This window comes from Pocillopora damicornis, chromosome 2 (assembly GCF_964200805.1).
Source record: "Pocillopora damicornis chromosome 2, jaPocDami1.2, whole genome shotgun sequence".
NCBI lineage: Eukaryota > Metazoa > Cnidaria > Anthozoa > Scleractinia > Pocilloporidae > Pocillopora > Pocillopora damicornis.
The window spans coordinates 23,479,628-23,501,713 of NC_142671.1; the positions used below are offsets into that span (position 1 = coordinate 23,479,628).

Genomic DNA, 22,086 nt, shown 5'->3' on the forward strand with positions numbered 1-22,086 from the left:
TGTGTGTTTTCTTGGACAGGCTACAGAGGAGGTTTTTGAGCATCACCTTGAATGTAAAATTAAAAGAAGGCTGTAAAAAGATCGGCGGCAAATAACCACTCTTTCATTTTATAATTACATTTTGATCACCTCTGTGTTATGTAGTTGAATTTGCCTTTGTTTCTTTCATCTATTGTCTTATCAAATCGCACAGACGTCTATCCAATAAGTGAATTGTTTTAAACTGCCATTGGCTGCGAATTTCCATTTTGTACCGAACAGCTAAGGTCATTTTAAGCCACTTTAGTCAAAGCCCTCAACAGGTTTTCGGCGCTATTAAATTCTAAAGGTTGCTGAACAAGAAACAGCTTCGAGTGGTAGACAGAACTAAGAGGTATGTCATGATATTCAATTATCGTGTAATTAGTAATGACTAGTAATCACTTAACATACTTTTCATGAGTCTTACTATGACTCAAAGTAACCTCAAAGTAAGGCATGTGATCGCATGAGTTCGAAAAATTTCCTGAGTTCCAAATGATTCACGATCAGTTTAGAAGAGTAAAATTTCTTTTGACAGAAATAATGTTATTCTGTTTCTTTTGACCGAGGTTGCCACGCACCCAAACGGTTCTTTTCAACTCAACGCTTGCATCGTACGTACCACAAAAATAGCTGAGATGTCATGACAAAGAAAAAAATATGCTACTATGACAACCTATACTGAGCTAAAACTTAGGTATACCCAAATTTTTTTTCTTTTTTTTTCCGCATTCTCGTTAACACTGATCTTGGCTTTCATACAGGTCATGAAGACCATTTTTGTTTGGGGCTGCCTCATGGCTACTCTTATCGAGCTTTGTATATCGGACATGTACTTGCATGCTCCACCAGGATCCAACAATCGCTTGAACGGCAACCAAGATAACGTCAGAAATGCGAACAGATTGTTTGATTCCCAGGTATAGTGCCATTACATACTCGCTTTTCATCACGATAACCTTCTCCTAGGCCAAAGTAGTCGACTGATTGGTCGGTCGGTCGGCCAAGCAAGCACAAAGAAATTGCAAGAAATAGATAAACGAAGCAGCTTAGATCAGGAAATTCCTGAACGCACCCATTCGCTTGCTAATTGTTTTCCTTGCCCAAACTTTCCGATGTTTTGTACAGCACAAGTCAGATAAGATGGTAAATTTACCAATTTCTCGTATAAATTAATCTTCATCTGTTTTTAGACAGAGCGTTAATATTTCTGGAAAGAGTATCTTTATTAAATTTTTGGTTTGCCTTTCCTGAAAAAAGGGTCGGTAAGCATCTACCATGATATTCAGAGTAGAAAAAAGGCCGATAGTACTACTGCTGCTAGAAAGTAAAACAGAATAATGACCAGCCTAGAAAACTTGGAAACTACTTGTATAACATCGATGATAGGCTGTAAGGTAACAGAGAAAAAAATGAAATTTTTAGAGCATTCAAAACTAAAATATCCAATAGAAGAGGGAAATCAAAATAGCCCAATGAACTTTTGCAGATGTTTTAACCTCGTGGTTATTTTATTTAGACATGAAAATAAACCCAGTCCGAGGAGAGATTTAATTACATAAAAATAGAGGACAAAAGCAATTCAGTTCGTAAATGATTCCTTCATCTTCTTTCTTTCTAAGAATAATGATAAGGCTGGTTACAATGTCGGCGACAGTTTGGATAGCAACCCCGGAGACAATATTCGAGAGTTCAGACAACTGCCACAGGTAAAACTCGTTTATCATTTGTTAGCAGTTGTCTTTTTGTTTGCTCTCTTGCCTTTCTTTTTCTTATGCTTGATATTTTTTCAAATGATCCAATCAGGAATATTACATGAGTGGATGCGATGCTAAGGCAAAAACCGAAGTTGATATCATGTGGACAAACCAACACGGAACTGGACCAGGTACCAATGACATGGTAGAAACCCAAGTTATTTTACAGTACATGTGTCAGCCTTATCCACAGGGCAAGATGGCAACCAACGACGTGAACAAAGAATTTGAATATCATACAATTCGTAATGGGCAGACTCTTACCACTCAATCATTTTCGAAAAACGCGCGAGAGAATGCTTACATAAGAAAAGACAGAGGACTTCACGAACCAGCCAACTATTATCAGGCGTATTATCGGAGAGAGAGAAACAAAGGTAAGAGGTTTAAACAAACTGAAATACCGAACTGGCTGATACAAAAATGAATCTCGATGAGTCACTCTCTTTATAGTAATAATACTATTGTTCATACTCCAGGCTTGTTCACTGCTGACCAAAAACTTAAAGGTGATCTACCGATTTATACGCGACAGAATGCTGCAGGGACAAGGAGGGGCTTGGAGGTCCCTGAGGAACGCGATTACTATCCATACTGGGGCCCTACCCCTTGGAGGGACATTGCTATCATGGTCAGCGATAAAAAGACCGAGCAACTGATGAAAGAATACGTAAACAGCCCTCACTATGGATACAAATGTAAGTCAGGTTTGATCTGAACGGTTTTATAAGTACAGTACTATATAGCACTGGTGGTGAAACAGAGAATTAACTCTGAAGTGTAAATTAAAGTGCTATTTAAACCCATGAATAACCCATAGGGCGTTAGCCCTAATAAAGGGAAACAGGGAACCACACGAGGCAAAGAAAAAATCTTTTGACCTCGGTGGGAATCGAACCCACGACCTCCGGATTAGATCTACCGTTACTCTGCCGACTGAGCTACGAGGTCGCACAGAGAAAGTCGGGGACGATTTAGGATGGTGAATCGCGGCGAAGAGAAAGTAAGGGTACATATGAATGTTGTGCCGCGTAGCACTGGGAACACAAATGGTGAAACAGAGAATTAACTCTGAAGTGTAAATTAAAGTGCGTGTGGTTCCCTGTTTCCCTTTATTAGGGCTAACGCCCTATGGGTTATTCATGGGTTTAAATAGCACTTTAATTTACACTTCAGAGTTAATTCTCTGTTTCACCATTTGTGTTCCCAGTGCTACGCGGCACAACATTCATATGTACCCTTACTTTCTCTTCGCCGCGATTCACCATCCTAAATCGTCCCCGACTTTCTCTGTGCGACCTCGTAGCTCAGTCGGCAGAGTAACGGTAGATCTAATCCGGAGGTCGTGGGTTCGATTCCCACCGAGGTCAAAAGATTTTTTCTTTGCCTCGTGTGGTTCCCTGTTTCCCTTTATTAGGGCTAACGCCCTATGGGTTATTCATGGGTTTAAATAGCACTTTAATTTACACTTCAGAGTTAATTCTCTGTTTCACCATTTGTGTTCCCAGTGCTACGCGGCACAACATTCATACTATATAGCACTGACCTACTTTTGTTATCACTAAAATGGTAAAAGAGCAAATCCATTTGAAAATTTCCCCTAAATCTCATATTTTAGACTTGTGTATAATGCCTACCAAGCTTGCCGGAAATGACGACTGTCCGCCGGACAACGCGAACGTTAAAGGAGAAAAATGTGTTGCAAAATACATCACCTCAGAGAAATGCAAGGCGGCTGGAGGAACCTGGACAAAATTCATTACGAATTATGTTGAAAAAACTGCTGGTGTGTTAAGCACGTGTCATAATGTGGGCGAAATGAAACTGGCAAGAGGAATTCCTTACGAACCACACAAGATCTCTCAAGGAGCTGATCAAAAGGAGCAGTTTGTTCTTGTTCACAAGCCTCCGGAAGTGATCTACGCCCCATCCACTGTCGTTAATCATAACGGAATGAGCATGGAAGGAAAGTTTTCGTCCTACAAGTGGAAGGTTCCTTGCTTTCCAACAAACACCACCCAACGCTGTGTATTACGAATCAGGTGAGACAACTAATAATCCTTTGACTCCAGGCGTGCGATGATAGTAAAGGCGATGGGGCGTTGAAAGCAAGAAGCGGGACTTTAAATATCAGTAGGTTTCATAATGATAAATTTTCCTCTCTTTCACCAGAAAGGAGAAACGGTCGCATTCAACCCAAGATTCCTTCATGTAACCCGTTTTGGCCTTATGATTTTTCAGCACCAATATTCTCAAATCCTATTAAGTAATGTTCATTACTGCGTAGATCGCTTTCATATTCACTTCTCAAACTCATTGATAATGCATGAGGTAATTAACCAATTGTGTGGCCTCATTTGGGTCACATGGATGCCCCTTGATACCCGGTAAAGAACAGATCCAAACACGCGTGATTAGGTATCCAAACACACGTGTTAGGATATCCAAACACTTTTGTTTGGAAATCAATTTCCAAAAGAATGCAGTACTTGAACAAACGTTTATTAAGTTCCAGGATTACAGTAACCATTCTTTGCGGTTAACATTAACCAATTGTGTGACCCCCGTTGTGCTGAGTACTTTTATGCTTTGAACGTTTGAGCAAAGAAACTTCCTCTTTACAACTTTTCGGCGGTCGAAACCAAGAAGACCTTTCCGTGGCTGCTTCTTCCATTTCTCAAAATTGCAAATGAGGACGCCAATGCAAAGTGTGACTGGCTCTGATTAAAAAGCTGAAATTGTGAAAAAACTCAACGCCCTTCATGACACTTACTAACAACTATGCACATGCGATAATGAAACAAAAGAAAGCAAAAATTGATTATTTACGTGGTCTCTCTGTTTTTGTGTTTATTGTTAATAAATTAGGCCCTTTTGAGAAGCCATTCATAAACTCGAGCTTCGTGTTTCATCAGGATTTCCAAACACTCGAAAACAATAAAAGCACTCGACCTTTGGCCTCGTGCTTTCATCAGTTTTCTCGTGTTTGGAAACCCTGATGAAACACTCGCCCTCGTTTTTATGAAATATTACTTCTTTACCGCAGTTCACATATATGATTTTCATATACGTGCAGTCATTTATTCATCACTTCACGGGTTTATCTAGAACCGACATAAAGTGCCTAACTCAAAACTTAAGTCAGCTATGAAGAAAGTCTGTTAAGCTTAAATGAGACTGATGTTTTTCTTCGCAGGTACAACATAACCACAAGAGATGTGCCCCGTGGGTTTACTGCTAGCAACAATCACAAGTAAGTACGTAATCCTTTTACCCCTAAGAGTGACCAGCTTCTCATTTCTCCTTACAATAACACCCCTTAATCAAACACTAAGGTCACAAGAATAAAGGAAATGATCACCAACTTAAGAAGCTCTTGACTGTTAAACAAATTCTCCTTGTTAGTAACTCAGGAAATATGTAGTGAGCAGTACATGGACAACATGCAAACTGATGTTAGGAGATTAAGGGTTTATGCCTTCTTTACCAAGTCATTCCATTTTACCGTTAGTAGAATCACCAAAGTTAACAAAAGTTAAAGTGAAATGTCTTAGTTTCCTAAATGTTTGTAAACCCGACCGTCTAATAACAATGTTTATTCTCTATTATCAACAAAATAAGGCTCGATTTTCTCCTTTTTACAACAATAGCACATTGCTACCGTGATCTTGAATTCACAATCGTTCAATTTGTAATTTTTGATCTGATAGCTCTCAGTTCTGAGTTCCATCGACATGAAATCCGTTAGGATAAGTGAAAAACTACTGAGTGGAAAGGAAACATAAAACACTGGGATTTGATTCAAACTGGTAAAGACCTCGGTAAAATTACACTCCACCGGAAGGAGCCGACTGGACATAAAGACCAACGTGGGAAAACAGCCTTTACAGATCGAATATTCTTTTCTTCACAGGGTTAAAAATAATCCGAAAACTAAAGCTGTTGACAAAACGACCGTTCTTCAAATCGCTTTGAACACTGCCCAGCTTGGCAGAACATTCCAGGATAGAAGTCATGTGATCATCCTCAAACCACGCAGCAAACTGCCCATGAAATTTCAGCATAGCAGTATCTACTACATCAGTGGAATGGGCAAGAGAGGAAACATCGTTCAAGCGTATCCAGCCATGGAATATCGCTTTTATCCTGAACGGCTTACTGTTACAACAGAGGATGTGGTGTGTTTCGTCTGGTCCGGTGAGAAGGAACAATCTATTTGATACGAACTGTTGTTTCCATTTCGTTCTTTCATTGTTTCTAATTGTTTACCTATTTATTTGCTTCTATCGGTAGGCTCAAACAACAATCAGAACAATGCTGGAGAGGGAACAGCACGTGAGAAAAATACTGCACATATGAATTATTTAGGCACCCAACGGACTTAAAAAGCTCAAACTTGAAAATTTTAGCAAAACACAGCTGAGTGAAGTAAATCTTATAAGTATACCGCCCTAAATAATTTTCCATTTCATTTCATCATTTCAGGTACTGATCGCACCAACGTGTGCTGGATAAAGGAAGGATGCCAATCTCTCAAACCAGCAGCGTGTTCCAGCCTTCCTCTTGAAGTAGTTGACCATGTCGACGAATTTGATGCCGCCAAGTTAAATGTTCACCTTAACAAGGGCTGTTACACTGGTGGCCAAACACTGCAGGCTCAACTGAACAACGCCCCGGCCTCTTGCAACCCGCCATGCTTCCGCATCACGAAGCCCGGGACATACTGTTACATGGGCACGCGCAATAACAACTTCTCCAACCGACGTCACATAGGACAGATAAAAGTCAGTAAAGCTAAAACTACTCCTAAATAAACTTATCAGTAAATAACTCTAGAAACACAGAGCAAGGAACGCTTCTCAAATAAAAAAACTGAGGAGGCATTCGAACTGAAGAACAAGTGCGTCCAACTTTTTCTTTGCTTTTATTGTTGTTGTTGTTTTTTTCTTCTTCATTTCTTACGTAGATACGACGGTTTTAATTGAAAGTTGATGTTTTTAGTACGTCATGTAGTTACTCCTCACCCTCTATTTTTTTGTCTTATCCAGATTTCGATGTAAAGCTCACGGATAAGGTTGCATCCGTCCCTTAAATAAAGCCTGTTCACGGGCACGGACACGAAACTCACGATCACAAAACTTAAGATCACGGTAAATGTGCCAACTAAACAAAACCCTCCTGATCAGATTCAACTCAACGACAGGCGGCCCAAGCTCACGTCTCGAGAGAAAGCAAACGATTAATTCATGAAAGTGTCACGCGTTGTGTGACTCGGTGGTAAGTTACGAGAGGAGCCGTTGAGAATTTGAACACGCTCAGTAAGGCATAGTATGGGGAACGAAATATGGTCGATTTACAACAATAAATGTTTCAAAATATGAGCATACTACACGTAAAATCAATAGAACTTACTCACATCTTGTGTGTTCGTTGTGGTTTCTTGCGATTTCTGCCGTTTTAAGCTTGCTTTTCCATCACTGTTATTCCAGTAAAAAGACGAAGTCGAGGCTGCACACTCCATTTTCGACCGTTGTCCACGCGAAAGTGGTTTGCACCCAAAAAATCCTCCCGATCGGCATTTTTCTCAGCCATAGTTCACGATCTAAGATCATTACATCCTGGGACATGTCTCAATACCAAAACTCCCCGTGCATTTCGCTGAAAACGAGCGTTTTCTACTTGCATTTCCAAGTTCGCTTCTCTCTGGCTATGCTCTTGATAATCAGACTAGACACGGCCGCGGAAGAGACTTGGGTACGAGGTCAATTTTCTCTTTAGAGAATGTTTTCTCTCTGTAGAATGTCCATATTTCGAAATATTTATCGTTGTAAATCGACCATATTTCGTTTCCCATACTAATCCTTACAGCGTGTTCAAATTCTCAACGGTTCCTCTCGAAACTTAATACCGAGTCACACAGCACATGATCCTTTCATGAATTAATCGTTTGCTTTCTCTCGAGACGTGAGCTTGGGCCGCCTGTGACTCAATTGAAATTTTGGTATTTCGAAAAAACTGAAAGCAAAACAATGACAGGCTCAAAATTGTTAGACAGCAGAATAGTGTTGCGGGAAAGTCATAAGTAAATCGATGGCGTTGTTTTGCGATGCTGGTAAGGGAGTCAGTATTACATCACGATTTAATTTTCCTTAAGGGTGGCAAATGTTTTACATGTCACCCGTTGAAACTTTTGGTGAGAGAATAATCAGTTTCTAAATGATACAAAAGATAGTGCTGTTTAAAACTACTTGAGGTAAATTTGAAACCATTGAAATGGCTCCGAAAATAGCCTCATATAGAAAGGCATCCAAGCCAGCGAGCAAAATCACAGACTGTGACAAGCACCATAGCTTTAGGCGTTTTTAATTGATCAGTTTAAAACCTGAATGTCGTAAAAGGGGGTTGTAGGGATGTTGTTATTCCAAGATAAGTCGCCCTAACTCTAGTTATAGGTTTCTGTTCCGTCACTGGGTAAATGTGAATGTCTTGGGTCCCCATGCCAAGAACCGTAGCTTACAAAGTAGTTACTCAGTCTCTCTCGCTTTCTTACTGAGCAGCTGCATGCATGCTATATATTCATTACATCTGGAACCCAACCTTGGTGTCTTGAAAAACAATCGTCTCTCAACATTATTAAAAGCTCAGTTTCCTTTATGTCGGCATAATTATTTTTTCTAAACAAAGCGCATTTTCCTGAAAGGAACCGCATGCAATAAACCGCCTACATGGCTTGTTAAGTGTTTTTATTATTGCATCAAAATCATTGGCCGTTATTTTTGTGCCACGAGACGCCTACTTGAGTTATTTAGCAGTTACGCAATAGCATCTTAGGCACAGGGGGTGGGCACAAGTCGGCTCAACCCGTGTACTGAGAGTAGATTTGTCCTCTCCCTATATCTCCAGCCAAATAATCTCGATTAATCAGTGATTTCAGCTCAAAAAGTTTATGATAGAAACTTTCACTACAATGAATTCCCACTATTCCTGCATGTACATTGGTAGAAACTCAAAACAAATGTTAAACCTAAAAAACTGACTCTAAGAAGGTAATTCAGTGTTAACAACTGAGTTGAAAACGTAAATTAGCCACCGTAAAGGGTAAAAAAGCTGACCTTTCGAGCGTTAGCCCTCTTCCAATCGCTCTGACGAAGGGCTAACGCTCGAAACGTCAGCTTTTTTACCCTTTACGGTGGCTAATTTACGTTTTCAACTCAGTCGTTAACACTAAATTACCTGCTATACTCTCCCACCGACGCAGCACCACAGTTTCTTTAGAAACTTACCCCTTTATTCATTTGACTCGAAGCAGTCGAGTACTTTGTTTGAAATTAAGTTTTAGTGAATACTGACAAATGGACGTGTCATGAACTGAACATTGCGTAGCAACAGCCAAGCAAGTGTATGCAACGATTTTAAAGTACCATGCTGAAACAAAGCACCGGAACATATAGCAAAGGGGAAGGAAGATTAGGTCCAGTCTCATTCATCTTTGCAATAACTCATGCATCGTGTATTGCCTGAAATAATTTGCCACGATCCAAGATCAAAATCTTGATTATTAGCTCGGCTTTAAACCGAACTGATTTCTGATAAACTTCATGAAGACTTTTGCATTGGCATGGCGAAGGGAAAGAGGAAGGAGTTGGTTTTCTATGTGCGGGAATTTCGCGTGATGTATGCAATAACAAAACAACAACTCCATAATGACCTTTGGACAAAAAATGCTCGGTTTGGTTGCGTATCGGCAAAAAGCGCGCGATCTAAGAGACGATTTGGAGAACAGAAGTTGTATGAATCGACAAGTTTTCACCAAAAATTAAGGCAAATTTCTTATCATATACTGTTACTGGACTGGATGCATGCAGATCGTGCCATATAAAACATTATTTATGCACAACTCAAGCACGCAGTTAACAAAAATCATTAATCAAGATCCAACCAAGAAAACAAAGCAACTGGTCCATCGTTCACGACCTCGACAGTTGTTAATTAAAAATTTGCATCGACTCGCAAGTCTACCATATTTCGCAAGAGGCATAGAACCCTGAAATATCTTCAGACGAGAAATGCTGGCTGTTTAAAAAGAATGGCTTCTTCAGAGCTATCCTCGCCGGTAAAAACCAAAACCTTCTATCTCGGATTACATTCTACATCGTAAAAATGATTCGTTGAAATTAGATGAGGTTTCATCACAATTGAAACTAGTATAAAATCAAACTAGGATAATACTTAACATTAATGAACGTCGATTAGCTAAATTCCTCGGAAAAAACGGCAAACTAGAGATCTTAGTAACACTCTTCATTTGGAGCCAAGATTGAGAATATGCCTGAAAAGTCCGTTCCCGTGCCCAAAATAACGCCAACTAACCAATTACAAAAATTCATTGTAATAAATTCAAGAAAATATACAAAACATCCCCAAACACTTAAAATCACTTGCTGAACTTAAACTTTGGCAAAACACTCATCATACTCGGTCAATAGATGGAATGCATCACTCAGATATGGTGATGCTCGAGTAGCGTGCATTATGAGTAAAAGGAGACGGACAAACAGGATAGACATAGTGCAATATCTATTATGGCTACACAGATTGTTAAGATATTGAATTCACTTTTGTACCAGCTCATGCATAGTTAACAAGAAAGATCGGGCACGATTCTGGTTCGCAACACTAAATAGTTCATCTTTTACCAATTCATTAGTATTTCAGTCAAAAGCTTTGCATTAAAGTCGAGAAAAGAAAAAAATAAAAGGAAAAAAAGCCATAGGAAATATGCACGACAACAAAATCCTGATGGGATAAATTAACAAAGAAATGCCCCATTTGGAAGCACAGCACTAATTGATTAGGAAAAAGGCGAGCAAAAGGGCGTTAAGCGGTAGAGTTCACAGGATAAAACAATTGTAATTATATATTTATAGAAGATTTTTACGCAAAAGATTTTTCGTGGTGAAAACCACAACGGGAACTTCTGTCATTTAATCTGTATTCTTAATTCTTCAGGTTCATCACAGCAGAAACAAATTGCCTCTCCCAAAAGAACAAAAGAACAAAATGCAAGGTTCATTGACCTCGTCGCTCCTCATAAGTTTATTGAAACCCATTGGTGAATGTATCAGAACATCTGTTCTCTTAAATTTGACCAACACTTTGAAGAAATAAAACTTCTGAGATCCTCAAGAAATCTGAGGAATCTTAAAAAGGCCCAAAGTGGACATAAAATTAATTTAGGTGGAGATATTCATTGTTTGAGGATATGCATATAATTACATTAAAACATTAAGGAGCCCACTTTTAATTCTACTTTTTCCTATACTTCCATCTTCAAAAGAATCTTTTGTAGCTAAATGAATGAGTTAGTACGCAGTCAGTAGTGGTAAGTATGCAGATAAGCGAGTAAATATTATTTCAATGCAAAAATGTCATGAATATTCTGACAAACAACTCGTGAACGTGAAGCTTCAGTGAGCTAATGGTATTTGGCAACCAATGTCAGTCCTACTTGACCCGCTATTGTCCCGCTTTTATGTTCAGATTTTCAATTTTGTATAAATCCAGGCGCACACCTTAAGCTCACTACAACTTCGTTGCAGCTCAACTGGTGCGGACCTCATCACACTAATTACGCTGTAAGGCGTTTTAACTTACCAATCGGTCAAACCAAGGTAAGTGAGATCATTTAGTAACACCTTGCCGAAACCGATCGCTCTTTTATGAAATTTAAGGGGATTCTGTGATTGAAACCCGCAACTGGTCTCTAAATTGTGTTAAAGTCATGCGTTAAATCAAAATCAAAGCTGGGTTGAGTGCGTGTGATACAATCCTCGGTTCTCTCACCCTTACCGACCGAGTAGTACTCGGTTGTTAAAATCTTTTAGTGTGCATTCTGGACGTATTTAGCGACATCTATCGATTTTTAAGGCCCCTTCAGTAATCAAGATTAGACTACCAAGTAAAAAGTGTATTTGTGAGTACTTAAAAATTTCCATGTTCTTTGTGAGCAACATTCCACAAGGGCTAAATTCCATGGTTGTTTATTGACAACGCCCTTAAAGAGAAAGGTTTCATGGCTCAATGCATGTATGTGCATGTGCCTTAAGGTAGTTCATTAACCTTCATTGTTTTCTTTTCATAAAAGCAACCTTAAGCTAAATGAGGCAAAGCGATGGTTCGTGCAGAAAATTGTCTTTTAAAATTCTGCGGGGATTAGGAATGTTTATGACGTAGAGATAACAATAGGTCCCAAAAACCCGTGTCATCAAAATAGCATGATCTAGAAGAAAAATATGATCTACTTGAAACGCTTACATCTTCCCTAGAAAAAAAGACATCACGTACTTATATGCTTCGATGACTCAACAAGCTTTCTTCGTTAGACAAGCAAGAGACCTCAAGCCTTATTCCCAATCGTAAATGATTCTAATAAATCCTTACTGAAAAGAAATGTGTTTTCACTGTAATTATTTGCTTGAGGTATTGTTTACCAGACAGACAGCTGCGAGCAGAAGTTTTAAATTTGTATCTGACTGGCCCATAAAAAGGAGTTACATTAGTCATTTATAATATTCACCACTACTAAAATAACAACAAGCGATACCCTTGATATCACGTCAAACAGAAGCTGCATGGAGGAAGCCGCCCCCAACTGACTGTGGGCGCTGATTGGGAATGTTTCATTTCGCATGCAAAGAAAAGATTCCAAATCTTATTTGAATAGAAACTGGATATCTTTGAAATGCGATTGCTTCATCGAAAACCAAATCTGATATCAAAGCGAAATGTGCATAAATTTTTTTGACAGATTGACAGGGTACTTTTAAAATTGTAGCTGAGTAGCTACAAATTGTAATATGTAATGTAACAAAATACGCACTCCATTAGATAAGTTCTTTCCAAAAATTTTTTAGATGAAAACTACCATTCATTTCTCTAAAATTGTGTTTCCACTCTGGCTCTGAAAGGATAAATGAACTGCGAAAATTCAGAGCAGTAACTGATCAGAATTTTAAAAAAAAACGCAAATATGACTCTGTAGTACTAATACTACTGTTTGGTGCATTGAATAATTCCCATCAGTAGCGTTTGTTCAATGGCCTTCTGATTTTGTTACTTCCGTTATTCTTTCTACTAGCTGTAAAATAAAAAAAAAAATCAAAGGAGAGAATTTTTTGTCATACTTAAATAAAAACCTGAAGTTGATGAGTTTTGTAGTCTCGTAACCTGTTTGCTGGATAGTGTGTTGATTTTGAAAGGAGAAGTTATATATTAGTTATTCATTCCTGGGAGTTGAAGGGTGGTCCCAAGGTTTGTACCAGTGTTTGCAATCAGGTCGTGTGGCTAAACTGCTTTCTCACCAGAAATTCATTCCTCTCCTTAAGGAGGTTTCAGCTTTAAGGTTAGTGTAAGAGTTGTCATCTTCTACGAGACAATTTCTAAACCTCTCAGTTCAATTTTTTGTCAGTTAAACAGACCATGAAGTACAGTTTGATTTGGGGCTGTTTCGTGGCTGTACTTCTGAGGCCTTGCATGTCTGACGTATACCTCCATACTCCACCTGGATCCAACAATCGATTGAATGGTGGCCAAGCTAATGTCAGGAACGCAAATAGGTTGTTTGATTCTCAGGTAAGACAAACCCATTGATGATGAAGTGTTTGTTATCTTTACGCTTATTGCACGTGTGGGAACTCAGAAAAAGAGAACCAAGATTTAAGGAGAACAGGGTATGGTTTTCAAGGCATAACACTTATCATTTACCTGCACGTTATCTTAAACTAGAATATTGCACGTTACTCAAGTTTCAACTGTGTAGTGACTTCTAAAGAGAATTTAATAGAACATGAACATTTGTATTTGTTTCCTTGAATGCAAGTTTCATTTGCAATTTCACCAATAAAGAATTAATCACTCCACCCAAACCTTAACAAAGCCAAACGTCTTTCCATCGCTGAGTGTAAACAAATGTCGTTTTAAAACTTTCAAATCCTCCCTGCTCTTTTCGGGTACTGATTAAAAAGGAAAACTCGGTAATTAGATTACAGAGAAGGGAAGATAATTTTCTCCGACTTAAGAGAGGTTCCAGAATCGTTTCAATCCAAGGCTTACAGAATCGATATTGTACAAAATTTTCTTGGTTTTATTTTTCCAAACGGCTGCTGGTATCGTGTCTAAAAGGCAAACAAAGTAGTGTACCTTTTGTGTAGTTTTGTAATACATTCCCAACAATGACGCTTTTGAGGAAAAACGTGCTTTTCACTCCAAAATTCAAAGAAGTTAGCTCCAGTATACATCCGTATACATCAGCCCTGTTGAGCTTCTTCGAGATTGATTTTATGTTTACGTCACGAAACCCCTTCCATTTATTATTTTTCCGTAGAGTTTATCTGAAGAATACTTTGTCTATAATTTATTCATTCACTTTTGACACAATCAATTCTCATTTTCAATTTTCAATTGTGTCAGATTTTGTTAAAATCGTTGAATTTTTCAATTTTGTGGTTATTACGTAATTGAAAAAGCAAATTGTGTTGGCAGAGTCAAAGTGTTTCGAAGGTGATGAAGTATTTTGATAATTTCAGGACGTTTTAACGTTCATTTTGTTCCTCAGAATAATGGCAAAGCCGGCTACAATGTTGGAGACAAACAGAATGCTAACCCTGGAGAAAACATTCCTGAAATTCTACAGAAGCCAATGGTAACCAGTAGAATTATTTATGTCGTATGAGTAAATGAATGCATATTATTATTGCAATAATGCATAAATGAAATGACTTACTTGATTAAGGAAAGAAAAACTGACTAACAGATCCTCTGACGGACTGAAAGTCTGATCTGACCGATGTTTTACCTGACCCAGTGACTGACTGACTGACTGACTGACCAACACTGATCTGAATGATGGTCTGGCTGACTCCGTGATAGAATGACTGACCAACATTTATCTAAATGATGGTTTAACCGACTCGGTGACTGACTGACCAACACTGATCTGAACGATGATCTGGCTGACTCAGTGACCGACTGACTGACTGACCGACCAACACTGATCTGAATGATGGTCTGGCTGACTTCGTGATAGAATGACTGACCAACACTGATCTGACTGATGGTCTGCCTGACTCAGTGACTGACTGACTGACTACCCGACTGATTGTGTGAATGGCTTACTATCAGTCAGTGGGATTATGTGGACGACTTACAGTTTTGACCTATTGACTGACTAACTGGCCCGCGAAATGGAACTAATACCGATCATGACTTCATGATATCAGGAATTCTACATGAGTGGATGCTCAGACAAGGCAAAAACTGAAGTAGAAGTTATGTGGACCAATCAACATGGAACTGGCTTGGAGACTGATGATATGGTAGAATCACAAATTATCCTACAGTTCATGTGCCAGCCGTATCCTCGAGAAAAGATGGCAACCTCCGATGTTAACTCAGAGTTTGAATATCATACCATTCGTAACGGACAGTCATCAACTGCCCAAGTGGCTTTTAGGACTGGTCATCGCGAGAATGCATACATAAGTAAAGCTGTAGGGCTTCACGAGCCCGCAAATTACTATCAGTCATACTATACCAGGAAAAGAAATTCAGGTGAGAATCATCGGAGTGTGCATAAAATCCCGAAAACGAGAAATGCTTTAAAAACACCCATATAGGTAAAACATCAGTTGGCTCTGGAGAGCGAGTAACAAGAGTGAAGCGCGTATTTTCAATAGAAGGCACTAAGTGGGTCAATGAAGTTGTCACCCAAGAAAATTATATTTAAGGGAGGCTCAGAATGACTGCTGGTTTCCACGACTTCCAAGGATCTGTTCTATAAATCAAAATGTTATCTGTTTTGTAAGCCAAAATATGGAATATGTTGAGTATTCAGGTGCTTTGGCACATTATCTGAGATGAAGTTTCAGTATAACGCGAGAGAGAACAGTAGGACATAAATTAAATTCTTTCAAGGTGTTAAGAATGATAAGTCGAGGTAAGTTTGATTTTAAGTATCGCTATGTCTTTTTACTGTGATATAACTGAAATAAATTATGATGATTCGAATTTTTCTCGGAATTTTAGGCGCTACGAATTCAGACCTAAAGCATGATAAATTATTTGTGTAGCAAGCAAAGCGAAAGTGAGTTTTATAAGTTAGTTTACTGGCCTCAAATGAAGCTTTGCGAACATACTTGGAAATCGATTTTCGTTTTTACATTATTTTTCCACTGAAGATTTTACATTGATTCAACTAAAGCAATGCAGTTTACTAATTTGCTACTAAAGCCAGGCACATTTATAGCTAAGAACAAGACTCGGTTAAGCTAATTGATGTTAAACACAAACGAACCATTGTGTCTCGTTTCTCTGGCAGGTTTGTACACTGATGACCAAAAACTTACAGCGGACAGAGCTATTCATACGCGACAGAATCCCGGAGGTACAAGAAGGGGCTTGGAAGTCCCTGAGGAACGCGATTATTTTCCATATTGGGGCCCTACTCCTTGGAAGGACATCGCTATAATGGTCAGCGATAATAAGACCGAGAAATTAATGAAAGATTACGTGAATGACAAACACTATGGATTCAAATGTAAGTCTAGAATTTTTCATCCTCGTCAGTAAAATTTCGGGATCCTTGCATTCATCTAAATGCTTCTTATCTTTAACGTATTAATTAGGAATAAAAAAAAACGAAATGAAAGAAAATGAAAAGTTCTAGAAAAACATACCGCATTAATTTGTTGGGAAATAAATCAGTTCAGTAACAGCATTTACCAAACGATAAGACATTCAACATGTTATTCAGCAATTCTTAATTTGAAAAGTTTGCATATCAAAATCAGCTTTTACAGTTAAGTTCGATACACTTAGAATTTTTGTATAGGGATTGCAAACATAATGACTAAACATCTTAGAACTAATTTTTTCCTTGAACTGTGTTTCTAAGACATGTGTATCATGGACTCCGGGGTCCACGGTAACCCAAAGTGCCCCCCAGACAACAATAACAGGGCTTCTGTTAGGTGCGTGGGCCCATACATCACGCAAGAAGATTGTAAAAAGCATAAAGGCCGCTGGGTTAGATTTATCACAAACTACTTGGAGAAAACCGGAGGAGTACTAAGCACCTGCCATGGCGAAGGCAACGAGAAACTGTCCAGAGGTGTTCCCTATGAAGCACATAAGATTTCACAAGGATCTGACAATCCTAGCCAGTTTGTCCTCCTTCACGAGTCTCCCGAAGTGATCTTCGCCCCATCCACGGTCGTTAATCATAATGGAATTAGCTCAAATGGCAAATTTTCGTCCTACAAATGGAAAGTTCCTTGTTTTCCAACAAACATTACTCAACGTTGTGTGCTGCGAATAAGGTAAGAGGTGTTATAAAACAAGGAAAGAAGAAGCGTGTTTTCATTCAGCAGGCAGGGAATTGAGTTTAGAAGGGATTCCACTTATTTTTTTAGCTATTTGGGATACTCGCATGTCAAGCTAACAATGTACACATTTTTCATAATAATGAAGCCTGTTTCAGACCTCGAATAAGTAAAATGAAGCGCGAGCATGATTATAAACGGCTCGATAGAAACGAGGGAGAAAAAAAATAAGGACGACTTGACTCGAACCTCCCTCCTGAGTTTACCTTGAGACAGTAGCGAGCAGCTCATGAGACGGAAAGCCGATGAAGCTACTTCACTAGATAACTGGCAGAATTCTTGGTCAAGTGCCTGACTAAAGGAAGCACGCAGACGCAAACGTAGTCGTAACACACAAGGAAAATAGGCATGAGATTATTGCTGTACATTTATGATCGTGTCTTACATATCTGCAGGTACAACATCACCTCAGATGACGTACCACGCGAGTTTAATGCCAGTAACAATGGACAGTAAGTATTGATGGAACTAAGGTCAACTCCATGTAACGCGCTAGGAACTCGTAGATTTAGATGAGGTTCGGCTACTAGCTCGCAGAACTGTTCACAACTTCAAACTAACAGTTTATGCGCTCAAATACACGTCTATATGTTAAGATTAAATGAAAACTACCACTGTGTTAAAACAAACACTCCATAAAGGGCACTATTAGAAATATTCAAACCTTACTCAAGATGAAAACAAGAGGAATTAACACAAATCACTTGCTTTAATATGAAAATTTCATCGTCATGACTTTTGTTTACAGAGTTAAGAATAACCCCACGACTAAAACTGTTGACGGAAAAACGGATCTTCAACTCGCTTTGAACACTGCTCAGGTTGGCCGAACATTCCAGGACAGAAGTCATGTTTTCATTCTTAAAGCCCGAAATAAAATGGAAAAGAAACATCAACATCGCAACATCTATTACATTTTCGGAATGGGGAAAAGGGGGAACATTGTGCAGACTTATCCAGCCATGGAGTATCGTTTCTTCCCTGAACGACAGAGAGTTACAACAGAAGATGTGGTGTGCTTTGTGTGGTCTGGTAGGAAGAAATCCTGTCTTTTCCGTGTAGAATTACATCTTTATTTGGTTGACAAAAAGTTGCTGTAACGTTGTGTGACTTTGACATAGAATTAGTTTTTGTAATCTCTCATTTTTCAAATAAAGTTGCCATTTTCGACCTTTGTTATAAAATTCTTTCACATACTTCCACGTTTGCATTTAAGTTTCAACAGCATTTCTTCATTTTTCATAGGTTCAAACAACAATCCTGGCGGAAACGCTGGTAACGGACAAGCAGGTAAGACTGTCATTCTTAGAAAATAAGGGAACAGTATTCCCCAACGCTGTAAGTTTTGCGATAGGTTGTTGAAGTTACAACTTCAGATGATATCACAATACCCCGGCGTTGAGCCAAAACTATTAGGCTACTTAGGGCTCATAACGCTGTGGTTTTCTTGATTTTTATATCCGAATTTATTGAACTTGATTATGACACTAAAAGTTTCACTTCTGAGAGAGGGAGCTCGAGAGCAACTGTCTTTAACCGTCTTGTGCTGTGATGCAAGGGTGACCAGATTTCGAGTTTTACACGGCCGAATGTCCTAAGGCCGATACTTTGGTGAGTTCCCCATAGCCCTTTCAATTTTCGTCTTTACACATGCGCGAACTTGTTTCTATCTCTTGGGTAATAATGAGAAATTGCAAACGCGAATGACTTAAATTTTTGCTATCATCTAAGTATGGGAAGTATTCTTTGTTATGAGGTAATCAAATGTTTCGGTGGGCATTACTGAAAAGAAGTGAAATAGCCGAAATCATACGATTATTGTCAAGATGATAACGTGAGGATGAGGACTGCGCCATCAGCGATTCTTATTGATTGAAGGTGGCGAAAACTCGTGAAAAACCAGTCTGTAACACCGCTGAATACGAGATTGAAAAGTTGTCATTCATATTTCAGGTTCGGATCGCACAAACGTGTGTTGGGTAAAAGAAGGATGCAGCTCTCTCAAACCAGCGGCGTGTTCCAGCTTGCCTACTGAAGTGGTTGAACAGGTTGTCGACTACGAGGATCCCGAAGGGTTGAATCTTTTCCTCAACAAAGGATGCTACACCGGAGCCGCTGCGCTCCAGAATCAATTGAACAATGCCCCAGCCTCCTGCAATCCGCCGTGCTTCCGCATCAGGAAGCCTGGGAAGTACTGCTACATGGGCACACGCAATAACAACTTCTCCAACCGACGCCACATCGGAGTTATCGAAGTTGTCAATCCCTAACCATCTGCATGATTCAACGTTGCATTTAAGATGTGATTTCATTCTTGCAAAGTGTGCAGTGTATTTTGCAATATGAACAGCTTTCTCTTAAAAATAATTGATGTGTCCAAATTCCAAAATTTTCTAGAGGTCGACTCCAATGGAAAATTTTTGTAAGAAGTCTACTTAATAAGTTCCACAGAAGGGAATAAGACCTGACGATGTTTATGGGTGCTACCTGTTTTAAGTGTATTCAGTGTGCGTTGTATGATTTTCTTTCTTCAGTAAAATAAAATAACAAAGTAACTTCGAGGTTTACATCTTTTCTGTGGGCGAGATGAACACTGGAGCTAATACAAAGGTGTCGCCCCTATCGGCATGCTGTTGATACAAAGGTGACACTGACAGTTTTCTCCCCTGGTGTGTCATATCCTTAAAATCTTCCACTATAAAGAAACTTTTAGTTAGTGGTATCCAAACTCCAGAGTTATAATTTCAGACCATCTAAAGATTCGAGTTGCATTCCAAAGCAATAATTTGTAGATTTTACTCCTCGCACGATCGTTAGGAAAGTTTAAGATGAACATATCATGACCTGCTGATAATATCTGTCTCACAGTATATTAAACTGAGGCAAGTTTCAGTTCCCCGACGGCTAAGCAAAAAACAATTAGAAAGGACTACCCCTGCAATACAAAATAAACAATGAGTCTGTAAGCTAACCTTATGGTCACGTGACCGGGTATCGTTAAAGGTTGTAGTTTCGGTTTAAAACGTTCTCTCAAAAGCTGGAAGCTACGACTACAATGCGTCAATTAAAAAGCTAATTTGATAGTTTCTAACGATCTTGATAAGGAGACTTACTAATAGAGCTCCCTCTGCAGACTTTTAAATGTTTTCTACTTTTATAATTTGAGTTACTGAGCTTCACCCTTATATAAGGGTTACTACTGATTATTTTGTGATTGTTACATCTGATATTCTGACGATTGTGGCCAACGATCCTCATTCACAATCTTGACATTTGTTTTCCTCTATCACCTCGCCTCACTCTGTGATGTGACCCTCAAAATAAGAATATAGTTTCTAAGAGCAAAGAGATTCACTCGTAGCAGGTGCTGTTGTTACCTTTATGTAGCCATTCAGACATTTTTTTCAAAGGAACTAAACGATTGAAAACGATTGCTTAGTTTCCTGCCTGTTTTTAAGCAATAATTCTTCGACGGATCACAGCTCGTGCACTTTCGTTTTTTTCTTTTAAACTGGAATAAAAAATGACGCCATTACTTATCAACAAGTTGTGATAGTTCATCTAGCAACTTAGGTTACCATAGCAAAACTACAGCTTCTTAAAAGCACTCTTATTTCTAGCTTCACGCACCTGTAGCTTGAAGACAAGTTGAATGAGCCCCATTTCTTATAATTATTCATAGCGCAGCTCGCAGAGCGCAGCCCCATAATTATACAAAATAGTAGTAACCAATTAAGCCGAAAAAATATGGATGTACGACCGTACGACTGTGCGACCGTACAAGGTGCTACTTTTAAAATGCGTGGTCAACTGTACCGCGGGAACGCCGCGGGCTTTATTCAGTAGTCCAGTGGTCAGTGCACTGGGCTCCAAGTTGGACGACGCGGGTTCTAGTCCAGGCCGGAGCAAGGCGTTGTGCCCTTGAGACGTGCGGGGAAAAAAAAGTGCGAGCTCCGCTTTTAGGCTTGGCTAAATCTATATATTAGAGTTGACTTCAGTACTCCTGCAGAGTTAACCCATTGCTCAGAGCCAAACTTGGCACAAACATGGACTCTGATTTGCTCATTGCAATTCAATGATTAGAATGAGAATCGCCAAACTTGTTTATTTTTTTTGTAAAAATTAATGTTGCTATAGTAAACTAGTGTACCATAAAAAATGGTAGGAAAAATCTGTCATTTTTTCGCCATTTTTAAAAGGAACAAATGAAAAAGAGAAGCACATTAAGTAATTCAAAGAGCTCGTGTTTAAAAATTACGAAACTACTTTGAACCACTCTAAACAAAAAGAAAGACTTAAACAACAGTTTATAGAACAAAAATAAGAGGATAAGTGGAGTTAAAATGCCGAACTAGGGGCTAATGCTATTTAAGGAATTTTTCTAAACAAACGATCATAAGTTAAACTTAGCTCTTGTACACTTGAGCCAATAAACCTGTGCAAGGCACTTTGAATTAACGCTATGACTCTGGTTGTCACTTTAACCTGTCTTGTCGCAAACTTGACTGTTCTGCTCCCGTCTTACACGTTGAATTCGAGCAGTGTATCGATTTCGAAATGTGTCGCCTGAAAATTTTCCAAGTGTAATTGTTAAATCAAAGACTGTCGATAAGAATGATAAGACTGTCAGTAAGACTTGACCCGAAAATCAAAATAAGACGCTGTTATGGCAAGGGTGTGGGGGATTGTACCTATCCCTTTCACGCTTACTAAGTAGTACACCTGTTTTGTAGGAAATTATTGTCCGATTAAGAGACAAACCGTCTTTCAAAGCACGCCTGCATATCATAACAATTCACTTCTAACCTGTTTTGTAGGAAATTATTGTCCGATTAAGAGACAAACCGTCTTTCAAAGCACGCCTGCATATC

General features: G+C 39.0%; 2 protein-coding genes and 1 non-coding gene across 3 annotated transcripts; 2 read left to right on the forward strand and 1 right to left on the reverse strand.

The window, feature by feature from the left end:
* The first annotated feature begins 214 nt into the window (after window positions 1-214).
* LOC113665425 (protein DD3-3-like) lies at window positions 215-6,672 on the forward strand. The gene is made up of 10 exons (XM_089195167.1): window positions 215-373; window positions 786-941; window positions 1,644-1,730; window positions 1,828-2,155; window positions 2,258-2,476; window positions 3,397-3,820; window positions 4,975-5,031; window positions 5,692-5,975; window positions 6,072-6,113; window positions 6,264-6,672. The coding sequence occupies exons 2-10, from the start codon at window positions 789-791 to the stop codon at window positions 6,590-6,592; spliced, it is 1,923 nt and encodes a 640-aa protein (XP_089051293.1). The 5' UTR covers window positions 215-373; window positions 786-788; the 3' UTR covers window positions 6,593-6,672.
* Window positions 2,656-2,729, reverse strand: Trnar-ucu (transfer RNA arginine (anticodon UCU)). The gene has a single exon. It is a non-coding gene; the product is annotated as a tRNA-Arg (tRNA).
* Window positions 6,673-11,208: 4,536 nt separating the features above from the next.
* LOC113666599 (protein DD3-3) lies at window positions 11,209-19,774 on the forward strand. Its single transcript, XM_027182425.2, has 10 exons — window positions 11,209-11,449; window positions 13,246-13,409; window positions 14,392-14,478; window positions 15,056-15,386; window positions 16,153-16,371; window positions 16,729-17,152; window positions 17,611-17,667; window positions 17,964-18,247; window positions 18,461-18,505; window positions 19,169-19,774. Exons 2-10 carry the CDS (start codon window positions 13,257-13,259, stop codon window positions 19,483-19,485), a joined length of 1,917 nt encoding a protein of 638 aa, XP_027038226.2. The 5' UTR covers window positions 11,209-11,449; window positions 13,246-13,256; the 3' UTR covers window positions 19,486-19,774.
* The last annotated feature ends 2,312 nt before the right edge of the window (window positions 19,775-22,086 follow it).

What these genes read in the sequence shown, in the direction of transcription:
- LOC113665425 (XM_089195167.1), top strand. Translation starts at nt 789, where the DNA reads ATGAAGACCATTTTTGTTTGGGGCTGCCTCATGGCTACTCTTATCGAG. An exon ending in ACAGATTGTTTGATTCCCAG is followed by an intron (nt 942 to 1,643) that starts GTATAGTGCCAT and finishes TTTCTTTCTAAG; the next exon opens with AATAATGATAAGGCTGGTTA. An exon ending in CGCTGTGTATTACGAATCAG is followed by an intron (nt 3,821 to 4,974) that starts GTGAGACAACTA and finishes TTTTCTTCGCAG; the next exon opens with GTACAACATAACCACAAGAG.
- LOC113666599 (XM_027182425.2), top strand. Translation starts at nt 13,257, where the DNA reads ATGAAGTACAGTTTGATTTGGGGCTGTTTCGTGGCTGTACTTCTGAGG. An exon ending in AAATTCTACAGAAGCCAATG is followed by an intron (nt 14,479 to 15,055) that starts GTAACCAGTAGA and finishes TCATGATATCAG; the next exon opens with GAATTCTACATGAGTGGATG. An exon ending in GGTGTGCTTTGTGTGGTCTG is followed by an intron (nt 18,248 to 18,460) that starts GTAGGAAGAAAT and finishes CATTTTTCATAG; the next exon opens with GTTCAAACAACAATCCTGGC.